The sequence below is a fragment of the Xenopus laevis genome, chromosome 4S, assembly GCF_017654675.1.
Source record: "Xenopus laevis strain J_2021 chromosome 4S, Xenopus_laevis_v10.1, whole genome shotgun sequence".
NCBI classification, from domain to species: domain Eukaryota; kingdom Metazoa; phylum Chordata; class Amphibia; order Anura; family Pipidae; genus Xenopus; species Xenopus laevis.
This window is the reverse complement of record NC_054378.1, coordinates 100,732,633-100,752,264: the sequence shown is the minus strand read 5'-3', so window position 1 is coordinate 100,752,264 and position 19,632 is coordinate 100,732,633. Positions and strand designations below refer to the sequence as shown.

General features: G+C 38.7%; 1 protein-coding gene across 1 annotated transcript; it reads left to right on the top strand.

Moving 5' to 3' along the window:
* Positions 1-4,178: 4,178 nt before the first annotated feature.
* Positions 4,179-19,408, top strand: cyp2d6.S (cytochrome P450 family 2 subfamily D member 6 S homeolog). Its single transcript, NM_001093574.1, is given in 9 exon segments — positions 4,179-4,574; positions 5,559-5,730; positions 6,291-6,443; positions 7,810-7,970; positions 12,350-12,523; positions 14,343-14,484; positions 18,092-18,279; positions 18,762-18,903; positions 19,186-19,408. Coding segments are annotated over 9 exon segments (1,518 nt in total). The 5' UTR covers positions 4,179-4,367; the 3' UTR covers positions 19,365-19,408.
* The last annotated feature ends 224 nt before the right edge of the window (positions 19,409-19,632 follow it).

The window sequence follows — 19,632 nt, the reverse complement described above, 5'->3', positions numbered from 1 at the left end:
ACTTCCTTCCCCAACAATATTTCCTTGCACCCATTGCTTGAATTGGGGTGCACCCAGAGCTTTTTTTATACTCCAGGTTGCAGTCTTGTTAGTCCTTGTAAACTTTTTGGAACTTAATTGCTGATTGCTTCATACTCCCGGCTCTAGCTCGTGTAGCAGAACCTCTGTTAAAGTAGCCATACACGCTACTATTGCGATCTTTTCCACGACCATTGGTTGTAGGAAAGATCTTTTGCCCACTCTACTAACATTAAAGGGGCTATTCCCCTTTAAATTAACTTCTAGTATGAAGTAGAGAGTGAAATCTTTTAGACAATTTGCAATTGGTTTTCATTTTTTATTATTCGTGGTTTTTGAGTTATTTAGCTTTTTATTCAGTAGCTCTCCAGTTTGCAGTTTCAGCGAACTGATGGCTAGGTTCTAAATTACCCTAGCACTGATTTGAATGAGAAACTGGAATATGAATAGAAAAAGGCCTGTATTGAAAGATAAGTAATAAAAAGTCCATAAAAAAATAAATAAATTGGTAGCCTGACAGGGCATTTGTTTTTAGATGGGGTCAGTGACCCTCATTTGAATGCTGGAAAGAGTCAGAAGAAGAAGGCAAATAATAAAACCAACTGAAAAAGTTGCTTAGAATTACCCATTCTGTAACATACTAAAAGTTAACTTAAAGGTGAACAAAACCTTTAAGAGCTGAATTGTCTGATATGCAGGTAAAAACAAAAAAACAATTCTTTATCTCTATCTGATCATTCAGCATTAATGTAACGATGTTGGGGCACCTTCAAAGCTGCCCACTGACTGAAATTCTGGTTCAAAGAATGTCAGGTTGAATGGTCAGCCCCCACACATTTTCACCTCACCAAATCTGGCCCTTGTTGCAAAAAGTTTGGACCCCCCTGGTGTATGGGTGTAACAGTCCCTTATTTGCAGCTTCATGCAGCACAATTCTCAAAATGTGAGATTGGAGCTCATTACAGAAAATCGTACCCACTTTCTATTCATTCCTATGGGATTTTTAGAATCATATTTATCAATGGGTGAGAGTTAGAGTTCACCATTTCATAAATACTCTTGTAAAAATCCCATAGGAATGAATAGAGAGTGGGTGAGTTGTATGGGATGTGCAGCAATCTCACATTTTGAGAAATCTGCCCGTTAGTCTTGAACACAGTGACATCTACAGCTCATTTGTATAAACACCACATTCATTGTCACAATTTCCTCAAGAGCCATGTTTTTTTCCTCTCCTTTTGGTCTCCTCTCCCTACATGTCTTTTATGCTGTCCACTTGTTTTACCTTTATCTCTCTCTCTAAATATCTCTCAAACTTACTTTCTAGTCTCCAGCTTCTTATAGTATCTTATCCTTTCACTTTTCTTTTTCTTCTACCTGTATGCCTTGTATTTAGTATTTAATGTTGTCTTCCTATCCTTTATGTACTTGTGCATGCTCAATCTGCATTTTGTGTCCATCACATTATATACTTTATAATACACAAAAGCCATGAATATCCTGTAAATTATATCCTTATAAACGGTGAGTTCTGATGTCATCAGTTATAAATGGTGAGTTCTGATGTCATTTCTGTCACATGACTCACTGAAACTTGTGTATTATAATAAATAAAGTACCCCCTGTTGCAAAATATGAGGATATTAGAAGTTACCTCGGAGTTCCATGACCTGTATAAAAACACTCGGCCTCGTGTTTTTATATGATCATGAAACTCCTTGGTAACTAGTAATATCCTTATATTTTACAAGAGGGGTTACTTTATTCACTATATAATGTATCTTTATAATTGTATCTTTTTTATATTTTGTGTCATAATTAGCACCCATAGTACTGCATGCATTCCTTAATGCATTTCTTGTGCCCATTCTCTTGTATGCTTCCCCACACTCTTGTATGTGTTGATTTCTGTCTGCCATTTGTATTTACTCACATTATGTAACAAAATGGAAGTGATAATGATCTCCAACCATAGCTACTATGCGGCTGTACATTTGAATATGATGTAGAGGAGGTCAGGCTTTTGTGCAGTTTGCAAGGGGGCAAGGAGACAGTACAGAGAGACAAATAATTAAAATATCATGTCGGAGGGCTGAGCTCCTCCATTAAGACTACGTTCCATTTTCTTCCTTTAGGGGGAATCTCCAAGAGAAAGAGTTGACATTCCCCATACTGACTGAGGGTCAATGTTGGTTGCCAGAATATGTGAAAATTGTATTGCCATCCTATATAAATGTGCCATTGATACAGAAAGTAGTGGGCAAATATTAACAGGCCGTATCATTGGTACACCGATCATGCAGCCCCATGATTAATGCTCTGTCAGTTAGGAGAACAATGTAAAACATTAGCTCCTCAAGCCAGACAGTCCTTAAAATCAGTCCACCAACTGGGGGGAGTCAGATCTACTGTACCCCCAAGCCTTTAGGGCCGTGGTACATTGGCTATTTGATCGACTTCCAGTGTCGGACTGGAATGCCAGGGGCCCACCAGAAAACCTTACACTGTGGGCCCAATTTCAAAACTATTATTCCTCCTCTCTCTCAACCTCTTTATTCTCCTAGTCGTTTATCTCTACATACTATACTCTATTCTTCCACTATTAAGCTTCTTTTTTCCCCATAAAGAAATAGGAAATGACCATGAAATAGGCCAAATGGTTAGAAGCAAGAGGCCCACTGACACCTGGGCCCACCGGGAGTTTTCCTGGTATCCCGGTTGGCCAGTCCGACACTGACTACTTCTATTCTCCCTGAGTGGATAGAGGTGGTCAGAACAGGCCTAGTGTCAGAAGAAAAGGCCATGCCCTTCGTCGGCTATTAGTCACCTCTTTGCAAATGCCAAGATTTCTTTATTGGAAATATTTATTTGAGTGATGGTAGGCCAATTCCTAATTAAAAGCTCCTAGCACTGCCTAAAATGAATTAGTAGATAACTCCAGCACCAACACCACAAAAAATACTCACAAATACATAATTTTATTTAAATCAATTTGCATCACTTCATTAAGCCGCACAAGGAATCAGTCACAGCCATTCTAGGTAAGAAAAGAAAGCGTAGCTAATGAATGAATGGAAATAGATTGTAAACTCTATGAGTACAGTACCTCCTTTAAATGTTAGTAAAAATAAGACTGGAGACCTTGTAGTGAAGCTCCAAGGATAATACTTTAATAACATTTTCATAAGCTTGAGGCATTAAGACACAACAAACAAAAGTAATTGTTTGTTTTTAGTTATACTTTTTTGTTTTTCTCTTTATATTAAATTCTCAAAAAAAGAAAGGAGAAAGGAAGGGTACAGAAAGAAAGGGGATTAGGGATTTTACTTACACTTCTCTTTCCCGTATGTTTGGATTTACTTTGTAATTCACAATATTTTGTCAAATCATTATTGTAAATGTGTCACACGATTGTACAGCTATCATATAACGTAATGGTTTGTTTATAAATCTGACCATTGTGACAAGAAATTATTTATATAAATATAAAATTCGATAAAAATTATTGAAACCAAAAAAAGTAATACAGGTATAGGCTCCTTTATCCGGAAACCCGTTATCCAGAAAGCTCCGAATTACAGAATGCCCGTCTCCCATCGACTTGGTTATAATCAAATAATCCAGATTTTTAAAATCAATTTCCTTTTTCTCTGTAATAATAAAACAGGAGCTTGTACTTTATCCCAACTAATTAATCCTTATTGGAAGCAAAACCAGCCTATTGGGTTTATTTAATGTTTAAATGATTTTCTAGTAGACTAAAGGTATGAAGATTTAATTTACGGAAAATCCGTTATCCAGAAACCCCCATGTACCAATCATTCTGGATAACAGGTCCCATACCTGTATTGGAATCCCACAGATTTGGCTACACATGTGCTATAACAATCAATAACAATCTTAATGTTACCAGCAGAGGGAGAACTTAATATGAATTGGGCTTGGCAAGTATTCAGGAACTTTATCCGTACAGGGTTGTAATCCAGATTCCACTTTGACCAGCACACAGAACAGGGAAGTTGATACTGATTGGATTGTTCAAGCTGGCAGTAAAGTGTGAGCTGTTGTGAGCAGCCAGTCCTTCCTGTTTCCGTGCAAAACAAGATCTACTGGAGAGTTTACAGAGGAATCAGCATTAGGTGTATTACTGGCAGGGTTCAGAGCAGTTCATATCTAGTGCTGAAAAGGTTCAGAAGCACTAGGGAAAAACTGTGATATTTCTATATTGTTCTATACAGCGCATGAAAGGAATGGTAAAAAGATGAGATACACAGTATATTGAATGCAAGTGTAGATGAAGGAGGATCACACCAAGCACAAAAACTAATTCTACAGGGGACTTTGAAACCATGAGCCTTTTGTCCCAGCTCTGCTCATTTGCCTTTGGGTGTAATGTCTTCACACTGGGCATTATCTGCACCCTGTGCCTTCTGCTGCTGGATTACATGAAGAGCAGGAAACCCTGCAAAAATTTCCCACCAAGCCCTCCTTCCAAGCCCTTTGTGGGGAATCTACTGCAGTTAAACTTTAGAAACCTACACAACAGCTTCAAACAGGTAAGTGTAATCCTCAAAGTGCTTTTTTTTTCCATGTGGATGTCTTTGTTGTAATTAATATTTTACTGTTTACTTGTCACAGACTGAATATTGTTGCTATTAAACTATGAATCTCCATGTAGCATACATTTCACATGGCAACCTTGCATTTTCACCTCTCCTGCTGCTGTGATATACAGTATAACATATAAAGAAAGTTTCTCCCTTTTTGTATGTCATATTTAAAGGGATTCTGTCGTGATTTTTATGATGTAGATTTTATTTCTAAATTACACTATTTACACTGCAAATAATTCACTCTACAATATAAAATTCCATTCCTGAACCAGCAAGTGTATTTTTTTTAGTTGTAATATTGGTGTGTAGGCAGCCAACTCAGGTCATTTTGTCTGGTCATGCGCTTTCAGAAAGAGTCAGCACTTTAGGATGGAACTGCTTTCTGGCAGGCTGTTCTTTCTCCTACTTAATGCAACTGAATGTGTCACAGTGGGACCTGGATTTTACAATTGAGTGCTGTTCTTAGATCTACCAGGGAGCTGTTATCTTGTGTTAGGGAGCTGCTATCTGGTTACCTTCCCATTGTTCTGTTGTTAGGCTGCTGGGGGGGGGGGAGATAGGGCGGTGATATCACTCCAACTTGTAGTACAGCAGTAAAGAGTGACTGAAGAGTTTATCATAGCACAAGTCAGATGACTGGGGTCAGCTGGGAAATTGACAATATGTCTAGCCCCATGTCAGATTTCAAAATTAAATATAAAAAAATCTGTTTGCTCTTTTGAGAAACAGATCTCAGTGCAGAATTCTGCTGGAGCAGCACTATTATCCCTTTAAGATTCATGTGTTTAAGTTCTAGCACTAGCTGGTAACTGAACCAGTGTTATTTGTCAGCTAGTTCTAGTTTAGCTACTGTATTAAAATAAGGCATAAGCATGCTTTTACAGTTTTATACAGCATATACATTACTTTTATCTCTCCTTGTTCCAGCTCTCTAAACAGTATGGGGATGTGATGAGCCTGCAGGTCTTTTGGAAACCCATGGTGGTGCTCAATGGATTGGAAGTAATGAAAGAGGCTTTAATACAGAAGTCAGAGGATACAGCAGATCGTCCAGAATTCCACATGTTTGAAATCCTTGGGTTTGTTGGAAACAACAAAGGTAGTGAGAATTTAAATCTCCATGTAAATGAGAGCTTTACTTATATCAGGTACAATAAATACAGGGCACATATATGGTGCTTTATGTACAAATAAACCACTAGGAGCATATAATAATAAATACAGGTATGGGATCCATTATCTGGAAACCTGCTATTCAGAAAATTCAAAAATAAAGGAAGGTCATCTCCAATGGATTTCATTTTAATCAAATCATTCTGTTTAAGAATTTGATATTTTTTTCTGTATTAATACAACAGCAGTTTGTTCTTGATGCTAATTAAACTGCATTATTCCATATTGGTATCAAAAATCCCATTCGGATTATTTAATGTGTAAAGGATTTTTATCAGATTTAAAGTATGGTAATCCAAATTAACGATGGATTCCTTATATGGAAAACCCAAGAATTCTGGATATTAGATCTCATACCTGTATAGGATCTTTTATCTGGAATACTTGAGACTGGGATTTCTGGATATGGGGCATTATTAATTATGCAGTGTCAATGTCCAATTAAGAAGACTCCAAATGAATGTTATTTTTGTGTCTCTTAACCAGCTGTGGTGTTAGCAAATTATGGCCAATCTTGGAAGGATTTAAGAAGATTTACCTTGTCTACACTGAGGGATTTTGGGATGGGAAAAAAATCCCTGGAGGAGAGAGTGAGAGAAGAAGCTGGGTACCTGTGTGCCGCGTTCCAGTCTGAGCAAGGTCAGAAAACTAGAGTTATTTTTAAAGATTTCCAATAAGAAAATAGGCCACAGAATAATTCATTTTGAGACAAGAGTCAAAGCCCTTTCCACAGAACTTTTGTTAACAAATTTCATGGTTTATATTTCATTCTTACAGTCTTTACAATTCTTCAATACACTTTCTATGTGATAGAGGCAGATAATATTTTGTTGCACACATACAGCATTTTAAGTTGACTGATGATACAATTAATTGACCTGAAGCAGGTCCTGAATGTTAAACAATCTGACATGATCCAATTTTACTGCTTATCATGCACTGAATTTGTTGTGTGAAGAGTAACTTTTAGTGAAAGCCTTTAGTTGTCCTTTATTGTTACAGGTTGCTATGTTTAAAGCTGCCCATACACTGGGCAACAAAAGCTGAGGACTCTGCAGCTTATTGGACTATTTAAGAGATCCTCAAGAGGTCCTGCCCAGCTGATATCTGGGCAAATACCAGGCAGTTATCGATTGGTCAGGTTTGAAATTCTTGTTGGGCAAGGACCACATTAGCGCATTGATGTGGTCCTCTTACATCAGGTCTCCATACATCCCCATTATGATAAAGCCATTAATCCAGGGGCCAGAGATCGGGGAATCCTACTTTGGCCCACCGTGATGGTTTAATTTCAGGTTCAATTCCCTTCTGAGGTAAAACATTGGTTCAGAGCCCCCTTATCTAGCAACTTTATAGATATAAGAAAAAGTTTCCTCCTTATATTTCCCCATTCTGCAAAATTGCATCTGCAGGAGAAAAGAATTTAGTAGCCTATTAGGTGATGCAAACGTTTGTAAGTGAAGTCTTCTAATGCTTTATGCTGGATTTTTGCAGGTTGTACCTTTGACTTACATTTGGCCTACCCTGAAGCTAAGCTTCCAGGAATTTCTAGGGAAGTAAATAGGGATTCAAACTAAATACTTACTCTCTGATCCCCAACTGGCCTCCTAATCACTGCTATGAGAAAGCCCCACAGTTTGAGAATCACTGATCTATAGGAACCTCAACCTGGGGGCGGGAATAGTGACAAACAGTGACGGGTCGGCCAATACACAAGGGCCAAGGATTCCAATTCTGCCTGGATATAAACTCTTAACTGAGCAATACAGACAACAGACAGATGTGCACAAATCTGTGCCTAACCATAAGCATTGCTAGATTTTCAGTTCCATGTTGTGTACTTTAACTTCATAAAGGTTCTGGGTTTTTTCATGTATTTTACACATTTATATTGTGTCCCAGTTTGCAAATTTTGTCCTAAGCAAAAATGAATTTAGTAGCCCATTTGGGTGAAGCAAACATTTGGAAGTGATGTTTTCTTATAATTTATGCTGGATTTTCACAGGTCGTCCCTTTGACCCACATATTTTACTGAACACAGCAGTTAGTAACATTATCTGCTCTATCATATTTGGTGAACGGTTTGAATATGACGATCACACATTCCAGAAGCTGCTGTGTCTAATTGAAGAAAGTGTAAAAGCAGAATCTGGGACAGTGCCCCAGGTAATGAAAGAAAATGAAAATGTTTTTAATTTCATGTATTTACTTTAAGACATATTAACATTTATAAACCAGTCTGATACTATTTCCTGTGTTGTAGTAGATTTCATACATTTTTGCACATGCGCCTGCTGCTTTCACGCAAGAGAACTATACAAGCGCTAATCACAAAAGCCAATGCGGCTCTATCTCTGCAATTATGTGCACTTGAACACAGCAGTACAGGAAAACCATCGCTTATTTGAAAATAAAAACATCAGCCCTTCTGAGATAGGTAAAAAATAGATCTCCTGACACTATATCATTATCAATGGGTTCCTTGTCCTTTAATAAGATAATTCAAAAATTTAACAAATTACATTTTAGGTAACCAGAGCCTGTGTGCCTCAGAAGATTCTCTCAGTCGTTCTCATCTTTTTCCCTACTAAATCACAGCACACGCTCACATGCTCTTATGTATATAAAATACAGCATTTTTAGCTAGATTATATTTTGGCTTCAGATCCCATGAGAAGAAATTCCATTGATTTTAAGAATTCATATTGGTTTGTACCAAGTGAGGCATTGATCTAAAAATAACGACACTTCCATCTAATATAGCCAATTTAAAATTTTCACCCCAAATTTCACTTTAAAGGAGAAGGAAAGGTTAAAACTAAGTTAGTCTTATCAGAAAGGTCCATCTAAATATACCAGTAAACCCCCAAAGTAATGCTGCTCTGAGTCCCCTGTCAAAAGAAACACAGCATTTCTTTCCTTCTATTGTGTACACATGGGCTTCTGTATCAGACTTCCTGCCTTCAGCTTAAACCTCATTGCCCTGGGCAAGAGCATGCTCAGTTTGCTCCTCTTCCCCACCCTCCTCCCTTCTCTACTGTAATCTGAGCCCAGAGCAGGAAGAGACTCAGGCAGGAAGTGAAGTCACACCATGTTAATACTGCAGCTCCTATCCTAAACAAAGAGAGAGTTTCTAGAGCTTTTTACTCAGGTATGGTAAAACATTCTACAGAATAAATATAGCATTCTAGCTTGCACTATTGCAGCTAATCTATTGGCAATAAAATGCCTCCGTAGCTTTCCTTCTCCTTTAAGCAATCTTCAAGCAGGGGGGGCCTGAGGAATTCTTGATGACCTACATAGGAAAACTTGTGGATAATAAAAGTAGCTGTATAAGTAATGGCAATGAGCATATACTGTCCTATATATTTTTTAAAAAGTGTATTAATTCATGGGGAAAGGTAATTTTTCACCATTATTAAGCAATGGTAAGGCCCCGATGGCATGCTATCCATTACCTAAAAAGAGGAATTATAAAAATCATGGCGAAACGTATCAATGTGTTTCTGAATACCTTGTTAGACAGAGACCAGGCTGGTTTTGTGCCTGGCAGGCAACCAACAGACAACATTCGCAGGGTTATTGATTTGGTACATTGGGCCAGAGAGAGGGGCACGCCTACTGTGCTCCTCTCTCTGGATATAGAGAAAGCTTTTGACTCTCTGTCATGGGATTTTCTTAAATATGCCCTGGGTAGATATGGGTTCCCTCCGACTTTTTTGTCTCATATCAAAGCACTGTATAATTCTCCTACGGCACAAATGAAGTTTCGTGGCTTTCTTTCCACTCCCATTGTAATAGAGAGAGGTACGCGGCAGGGGTGCCCACTGTCGCCAATATTGTTTGTTCTGACAATGGAATTCTTGGCTGCCTGGATAAGACAGGATGTTGACATATCGGGTATCTCTGTAGCACAACAGGAATACAAATGTTGTTTATATGCAGATGACTTGTTGCTCACTGTTTCCAAACCATTGATATCATTGCCGAACCTATTTAATATCATGGACAAATTTCGATTACTTTCTGGGCTTAAACTTAACGTTTCAAAATCTGAGGCCTTACCGATTAACATTTCCCCTGCTATGAAGAAACTTTTAGAATTGAACTTTGATTTTGAATGGGTGCAAACCTCGATTAAATACTTAGGGGTATGTATTACTGATTCGTACAACACGTTGAGTGTTAATAACTACAAAACCCTTATTAGAAAATTAATGGATGACTTAGACTCTTGGAAGAGTTTTCAATGTCTTGGTTCGGTAGGATCAACATTGTAAAAATGAGTATACTACCCCGTATATTGTACCTGTTTCGTACCCTTCCTGTTCCCCCGCCAGTTGATTTGATGACAAGGTTACAAACTGCATGCCTCAAGTTTATTTGGGGTGCTACACGACCGAGAATAGCTAAAGCAATATTATATAGACATAGGTCAATGGGTGGCTTGAGTGTCCCAAACTTCCGTGAATATTATTTGGCGGCACAGATATCTCAATTGTTGCATTGGTTTGTCCTTTCCCATCCGCCGAAATGGGTTTTGATCGAACAGAGTATTTGTCACTGTAGTTTTCTTGGGGATATCCTTTGGATTCCTGCCGTATTACAATCTCACAAGAACTTTCCCACTATTAATCATACCTTAGCTATATGGCGGACCATAAATTCTAAACCTCATTGGCTATCAAAACATAAACCCTTAGCACCTTTATTTCATAATTCAGACTTTCCACCGGGCCTGGATCCTCGACAATTCAAATGGTGGATAGATGCAGGACTCACTCATATTCGCCACTATTTAGTACATGATAAAGCCCTTAGCTGGACGATCCTACAAGATAGGTACGCCATTCCTGTTCGAGAACAATACCGTTATACTCAAATACGGCACTTTTTAGTTTCTCTAGAGAAGAGATGTTCTTTTTCCCCTCTCACATTTTTTGAGTCATTGTGTTTGCATCGTCCCCTCATGAAAGGATCCCTCAGTTATTTATACAGACAAAGCACTACTTCACAACCTATAGCTTCCCTTACATATATTAAATCTTGGATGGCAGAATTATCTCAAGATTTGGATGAGCAAACTTGGCAAGCTATTTTTACAAATACGATGCACACTTCTGTTAATATATTGGCGCAAGAAACCTCATACAAGGTCTTAAGTAGATGGTACTTGGTGCCTACTCGCATAGCCAAATGGAAACAAGGTGCTAATCCTCACTGTTTTAGGGGCTGTGCCTTACCAGGCACAATGTTACATACATTTTGGCAGTGTACTAGGGCACAACGTCTATGGGCTAGGGTTTACGAATTAATATATACGGTATTGCAAGTAAATTTACCTAAATGCCCGATGGAAGCATTACTGAACAAACCAATAGAGGCGCTACGTAAATCGCAATATAAATTAATCACGCATTTTTTCACTGCCACTAAGCAAACCATTGCCAAAGCTTGGCTGACTCCCCATTTACATTTCTCTGCTGTCAAAAATAGAATTGATGCCGTTTTCCTTATGGAAAAACTCACTAGCATATCACAGGATAAACAGGCCCAATTCACGAAAGTTTGGGACCCCTGGATTCATTACCGTCACCCCGAGAGATTTGATCGTGATGTCTTAGCCTACTAGTAGGCCATATGCAGTAACAAGGCCGATGTCCTGGTATAGTTTTGCTACTATCTTGTTTGTATACTGATTGGTGCAGTGTATGAAGGTCTTTTCCTTCCCCCCCCTTTTTTTTTTTTTTTTTTTTTCCCTCTTTCTTCCCCCTCTTCCTTTCGCCCTCTCTTTCCTTCTTCCTTCTTCCTTTCTCCAGTCTTGTTGTTTCTTTCCGTTTCTTCTTTTCCTCCTCTCACACCTACCCTGGTTAAACGAAAAAAACCTTTTGACTGCCTTGCTTATTGATATGTTTACATTCTCAGTGGCTTATAGCACCTATTCATGTGTCGGTTAGTCGTATTGTGTGTACTGTGTTTTATTGCAATCTGTTGATTTCAATGCTTGTATACATGGACTTTTTTTTTTTTTCTCTTTCTTATCACTGCACTGAGTTGTAAATATTGAATTTCTGCAATAAAGAAATATTGAAACAAAAAAAAAAAAGAGGAATTATTTAGAAAGAGAAAGTCCACAGAAGAGCAACTAAGTTGATAAAGAGTAGTGATGTTAACCTTGAAGAAAAACAAATTTACAGCTTGTAAAGTGTCAGTCACTTTAATAATTCCAGCCATTCAGAATAGGGTGCATTTAATAAAAAATAAGTAACTTGTTACTTCTCCTTTGTATAAGTGCAACACATAACATACTCTGATTTGTTTATATCATGTAGTAACCTAATATCATTATAGGGTTTCCCAAACTATTTTTGCAGTAACAACCCTATACCTTTGTTTATTTAGAGGATACCTAATAATCCTAAATGGCCTGCCTTTAAACGAGTTTATTTCATGGGAGATTGATAAAAACCAAGTTATAATTTAATATAGGTTGTATATTTACAGTGTTACACTGACACTATATTGCTTTTATTTTGTGAATCTTGATTATAGCTTCACTTCCATGGTCATCTAAGATTCCAGGCCTAGCCAAGATGTTTTTCCAACCTCAGATACGTATGCTTAAATATCTACAAGAAATTATCAAAGATCATCAGCAAACATGGGATTCTGGGCACACAAGGGATTTTATTGATGCCTTTATGCTTGAGATGGAAAAGGTAAGTTTACACAGGAATACCTGGAGATAGAGAAGAATAGCAACTGAACCTTGAGTTACCATACTATCAGGAGGTAGGATTTATTAAAACAGTAGATAAGAGATATATATTGCAATAAAGAAAGAGCCAAGTGACAGCTGGCAAAAAGGTGGCTTTCCAGGAAGAACCCTGGGGACCCTTTATTTAGGACTAACCATTAAAGGAAAAGCTTACAAATGAAGTTAAGATTTGGAAAATGTGAGTGTGAAAAGTTTTGAGTTTAGGGTGGGTAGGGGGAAAGAGGTGACATGGTTTGGCTTGGCAACCTCACCCTCTGTTCAAGGAGGTCCTAAGCAAACCATTGGGGCTTTGAAGAAGAGAAGAAACATAACCTTCCACTAACTGTATGAATGTTCAGTGATGGTCAGACAAATGTTATCCAGGGTATCTTTTAATACAATGTGGAAGTAGTGGGGGGGGGCAGAATGAAACACACTAAAACAGAGAGCAGGGCAGAAGGAAAAGTTGACAGTACTCAGTACTTCATGATTCTACTTGGGGCAAAAAAAAGTGTGGATTATTACCTTTTATCTAGATATTAAAGAAATGGATATATATTCTAAAACTAATTGCAATGCTGTTTTGGACTATATTAGACCAATAAAGGTTAATGTCCAGCTAAACAGCAGAGCAAGGGTTACACTTGACTAACACATAAGGCTGGACCTTCGCTATGTGCTAGATGTTAAAATTCTTAGGCAGAGCCAGCAAAATGTGGCACTATGTGAAAGCAGCTAGGGAAGTTTAAGGTGCACCTCTACGATGAAATGCCCAGTCGTGGTCCAGATCCCATACTGTGGAGTGATCAGGGAGAATAGATTTTAGCCTGATTCCCTATCCAGCTACAGTCCCTTCACTTTAGGCAGACTCAGAGATAGGGGTGGTTCTGTACCCCTTGCCACCTGAAGGCGGCTCCTGCAATGTGTCTTTTGCGCTAGAAGAGACAAATTTCCAGTTTAATAACCAGAAATTCAACTCTTAAAGTAACAAGGAGTAGCTTTTTGCAGGTTGCGGCAAAAACACAGTGCACGTGCATGTGCACGCATGGGGGGCCAGAGGGGGGCCCTGAGGGAAGCAGCCCCAGTGGGCCCCAGGCCCTCCAGTCCAACCCTGGGTACTGGTCCCTCTTGGGCAGAACAGCTTTACTGGGCCTTGGTGTACCAGGCTCCCTGGAATAGATGCAAAAAGAGAAAGCTCCACCCCTAACAGACACTATATTAAAGTGTGGCAGGAAGTGGTCATAGGTATGTAGGCCAATAACAGAAATATGTCAATTAGATAACTAGATACATGGGCATCTGCCCAGCAACTAGGGAGATAAGGAAGTGTAGGGATTTAAAGCCATAGGGACATTAGTAAACCTATGGGTTCCTACCAATACTGATAGAGTTCTCCTGAGTGAGTGTTTTAATATGCTTGTGTTTGTATGTGCATTTTAGTAGAAGTGCATTTTTCTCAGTTCAACATGCATTTCTCTGTTTTAATATATTTTGATCGGCATTAAAATCCAGTGTGTTCACCAAAAACAAACCACAGACCTGATCTCTCAGAGGTTCAACCAGGCAGAATAAAAGGGAATCAGTTAGTCTGCACATAGACACTCCAAAACCTGCAACTCTGGTGTTAAAATGGATCAAAAACACACAAAAAATTCCTGTGTGTAAGTACTGTAGAAATGCTGATAATTGACAGTAACTGGAAGAAACTTCAGGGGAGCACATTTAAAGCATATTCACCATATACTACATTACCCTACATTAAGATACTCTCTCTCTTTTAGGCAAAAGGAGTTAAAGACAGTAATTTTAATGAACAGAATCTTCTGTTAACTACAGCTGACTTATTTTCAGCTGGCTCAGAAACTACAACCACAACTCTGAGATGGGGCCTGCTATTTATGTTGCTGTATCCAAATGTGCAAAGTAAGTTTGTTGTGTTATAAAAAGAGCTAAATATATATATATATTTTTTTTAGCCATTTATTATTAGTGATGGACGAATCTGTCCCATTTCGGTTCGCTGAAAAGTTTGTGAAACTCCGTAAAAATTTTCAAAACGGCAAAAAATTTGCAAAACGCATTGAAGTCAATGGACGTCAAAATTATTTCGACATGCGACAATTTTTACTTGCACAACTTTTTAGTCCAAAGGCAATGGGCTTCAAAATAATTTTGATGCGCAACAATTTTTATGTGCACAACAATTTTAACAAATGCGACTTTTTTGTTCAAATGCATTAAAGTTAATAGGTGTTGCAGTGATTTTTTTTCACTGGCAAATTTTTGCAGCACTTTCGTGAAACAATTTGCAGGTGGTGAAATGTGGAAATTTGCATGCCTGCCGAATAAATTCGCCCATCACTATTTATTACCCTTTTGCCTTTTTCTCTTGAGGAACGGATCAATAAGGAGATGAGCAACCTATAAAGGAGCTTTAAAAGTTATTTTCCACACCAATTATGTGGGTATAGGGTCACAAAGGGTCATTTCATATATACAGTAGATCATATTCTTCTGTGGTTACTCTGACCTGTTGGGAATTGTCTAATAAACCAGGACCCCTCATTTGTACAGATACACTACATAAGAAAGGAGCTCAGCAAAAGACTGTAACACCCCCAATTAAGAAACCTAACTGACATAGCAACATAGTAATTTAGGGAAAAAAAGACACACTTCCATTGAGTTTCACCCTGCTGCCTAACTACTAGCTTAGCCTGAAAAGGCAAATAAAATCTGAAGCCTCTCCAATGTACCTGTATCTTATTTTTTTTTTTATAACTTCTTTATTGATATCAGTCAAAGATGTTGACAACAACACAGAATGTAATATTATACATACATTGTACCTTTCACACCATAAACAAGGTCACCATAGTAGCTAAACGAAGCATTCTGTTAAACAGCAGTAACAGGAATAAACATGTGCAGTTACACATATCCGAAATACAGCCAAACTGTAAGTATGAGAAAGAAACAAATAAAAACAAACAAACATACGGAAGGTTTCCCAGAGAGAAAAAAAAAAGGGGGGGGGAAAGGGAAAAGGATCAGTCACACCATGTAGTGGGACCTGTTTCAATTTTGAGTGAGAGTCTCGTCTCGATGCAGATTAGTAGATGAGAAAGAGGGCCATAAAAAGCAAGTAGAAAAGTGTCCAGACTGTGGGTCCTCTAGGCCTATCGAGTATGTTTTCCTCTGTAAGTTAACCACGGCTGCCAAATGGCATCATAAGTTGGGAGTCGGTTCTCATTATGCGCCGCCATTAGTTCCATATCCGCTCGGACATCCATTGCTGATAAAATGTGGTCAATTGAAATTGGTCCTCCAGGTTTCCAAAATTTGGCAATCAAGCTAGTGGTAGTGTTAAAAAGGTGAAAAAGTAGCTTTTTCGTATACTTAGGCACGCAGTCCGGGAACATCATTAGCAATGCCACTTGTGGGTCGTAGGGGATGTCTAATTCAAGACCAACTGTTATAATAGTAAACACAGATTTCCAAATGAGCTGAGACAGTGGGCAGTCCCACCACATATGAAGCAGAGTTCCAGACTGACCACAATTTCTCCAACAAAGTGGGGAATGGGATTGTGAGATGTTATGCAAAGTTGCCGGTGTAAGATGCCACCTATAAATCAATTTCTTGTGGGACTCTAAGTGGTTAGTGCATCTAGTAGCACCAGATAAGATTTGCGCCGCCTCTAACCACTTATCAGGATGGAGTGATGATTGAAGATCTCTGTCCCATTTAATCATATACGGATATTTGTATTCTGGAGGATCTGAAAGAAGCGATTTATAGCAGTTAGAAAGCACTCCCCTCATGGACCAGCCAGTAGCTGAGAGTCTCTCCAGAAACGAGGGCACAGGATGAGATCGAAACCCCGGGACATGCGATTTGAGCAAATGTGTAAGGCGTAAATAGGTAAAATAATCTCGGTCTTCCAAATTGAATTTGGATTGCAAGTCCTGGAACGATAGATATGAACTGGGACCAAATAGGTCCTTCACAATTTGCACTCCATTAGCAATCCAGGGTTGCAAAGGTAAATCACTGATGAAGTAATGGAGACTTTGTAATGGTGTTCTCAAGGAGATAGTAGAGGTGATGCCTAAGTCAGACCGTGCTTTGTCCCACACTTTAAGGATGTGAGCAGTAGGGGGCAACATCAAAAAGCTTTTAGGTCTTAAGCTAGGAGGAGTCCACAGCAGTTGAGGAATGGTAATTTGGGGCAGCTCAAAAGTCTCCAAGTCCAACCAATATCTGCAAGTTAAAGGGCTATGCATTTTTACAGCAGTATCCAAAAGAGAGGCTCTAAAGTAACAAGATAGGTTAGGCATTCCAAAACCACCCACAGAAGTTGGACGTTGTAACACCTTAGCAGCTGTACGAGGCTTCCTCCCTCCCCATACAAAGTCACTCATTTGTCTCTGTAACAGTTTAATGTATTGTGGCGAGAGATCTACTTGAATGGTTCGAAATAGATACAAAATTTTTGGTAAGGCCGTCATCTTAACGGCATTAATTCTGCCAGTCCATGAGATATATAAAGGTTTCCATTTAAGATATAGTTCTTGAAGGGTTTTCTGTAAGGGTACATAATTGTGTTTATACAATAACTCAGGGTCTTTAGGGACCCGAATCCTGTATCTTATTTTTAATAAGATTTTTTTCTCGCTTCCTAAAAAAAAGCCATTTGATCAATTTTTAAAGCAATCTAATGTATCTACCAGTACATCTGATTAAGGGAGAGAATTCTATAGTTTCACAGCTGTATTACAGTGCAATGCAATAATTTTCCTACACTGGGGAAACAGGTTTCTGTTTAGTAACTAGAACGGTCTCTCTCCAGTCAAGGTGGACAACACAGTTCAGTTCACATGAAATGTCCATTTTCCCCGGAGCTCTTTATTTCCCAGATAGCGCTACCTACTCCAATGTACCTCTCCTTTTGGATATAGGTTGTAGCTCCCACATGGCAGGTTCACAAGAAACACCTGTCCTCACACCAGGGACACACAAGGGTTGCTACGGGCACCCAACCCTGAACAGAATGGAGGGCACCCTTTTCTTCTAGGCTGAAACTCAAATCTGTCCAGCTCAGCACAAAACACAGTTTCCCTTAGTACTGCAGTCACATTACATGCTGCACTCTCCCTGCTTACTCTTTCAGTCTCTCTCAGTCTCTCTCTGGCTCTGGCTGGCTACTGCAGCAGGGGCTCCTTTATCAGCTCTATCTGTAACCCTGTGAATTTGATCCCAAAGTTAGGCATCCCCCTGGGTCCTCCTTCTCTCCCAGGGTGCCCAGCCAATTGGATGACTCTCCAGCCTGTAACCAGGCTGGATGATGTCACAGACAGAAAAACAGGGGAAGGACTTGTCTGATCCCCTTCATAGTCTATGGACTCTCTGGGCATTACTGGGGTTCACTATATGGAGGAACACATTTGGCTTGCATCCTCTCTGTTGAATGCAGCATTCTAAAACCTTTAATAATTATGGAACACTGAGCATTTACTCCTGCTTTTAGGAAAGGTGCATGAGGAAATTGACCACGTGATTGGAAGAACCAGGAAGCCAACAATGGGAGATGTGTTGCAGATGCCTTATACCAATGCAGTAATCCATGAAATCCAGCGTTACGCGGATATAATCCCTCTGTCTGTGCCACATATGACATACAGAGATACACATATCAAAGGCTTTTTCATCCCAAAAGTAGGTTATCTAAAAATCTATTAATTCTATTTAAAAAAAATTTTTTTATTGAATTCCCACCTTCAGTACAGTTCAGTTCTCCAGTAGTTTATAATAGATGACATATTGATGAAATATATACTGTACGTTCTTAGTTCCTATTATAACACAGGGTAGAGAAGTAGTTACATAACAGGTAAACTGAAAGGCCATAAAATCAGTAGATTTTTAGATCAAGAGATTTTCATGTGAATGATTGCCCACTCTAACAAAAAAAAGCTGTACCAGCTTGGTACAGGCAATACCCTACAGTTTTAGCTAATGAAAGCTTCAAATCATCACAAAGGATTCTACGCTTGAACAACTGAAAGTCTTTATTTTGGATGCTATGAATAAATGTAAGTAGGCTGCTAGGGGACATAAGGAAAGTCATGTATGCTGTATACAGTAGGTTATATAGCAGGGTGGATCTGCTAAATTTCATCTCATTTGCTTTTTTACAGGGTGTCACTATTATGACCAACCTGTCCTCTGTGCTTAAAGATGAGAAAGCCTGGGAAAAGCCTTTTCAGTTTTATCCGGAGCATTTTCTTGATAGCGACGGCAAGTTTGTAAAAAGAGAAGCATTTATGGCATTTTCTGCTGGTAATAATAATAATAATAATAATACAAATACAAAACTAGATAAGGCATTCTGCGTACAATTAGTAGCATTGAATAAGCATGACTATAATACAGTATTTACATTATATTTGTTTTATGTAATTTACCTAAAGTTAATTTTAATCCCAACCTATTTTTTCCATCTGACAGAAGTAAAATGACCCAAGTGTCATCAGCCTAAAACTTCCCTTTATTTCCAGAAAGTTTGACTTTGAATATTTTTCATATTCTGTACTTCTTTTAAATTTTAACTGTTGTTTCCAGGTCGCCGTGTTTGTCTAGGAGAGCAGTTGGCCAGGATGGAACTGTTCCTCTTCTTCACGACTCTCCTGCAGCGTTTCTCCTTTGAGATTCCTTATGGCGAGCCCAGCCCACGGGAAGATCCTGTGTTTGTTTACTTGCAGGTCCCACATGATTATAAAATGTGTGCCAAGGTTAGATAACTTGCTACTCTTGTTTCCTAATTGTAATAAACATTGAATAAAAATAAAAAAATACATGCAAAACCATGAAATAGTATCACATAAAAAGGTCTACTGATCGAGTACCTTTTACCTCTATACACTGCAATTCATATATCATTTGCTTGGTGCAATGGATAACCCTGTCTGCACAGTCACTCTCTGTGTATTACTGAATGTGAATAACACATAACATGTTCTTTCTCTAAAAGCACCAAAGACAATACAGGTATGGGATCCGTTATCTGTA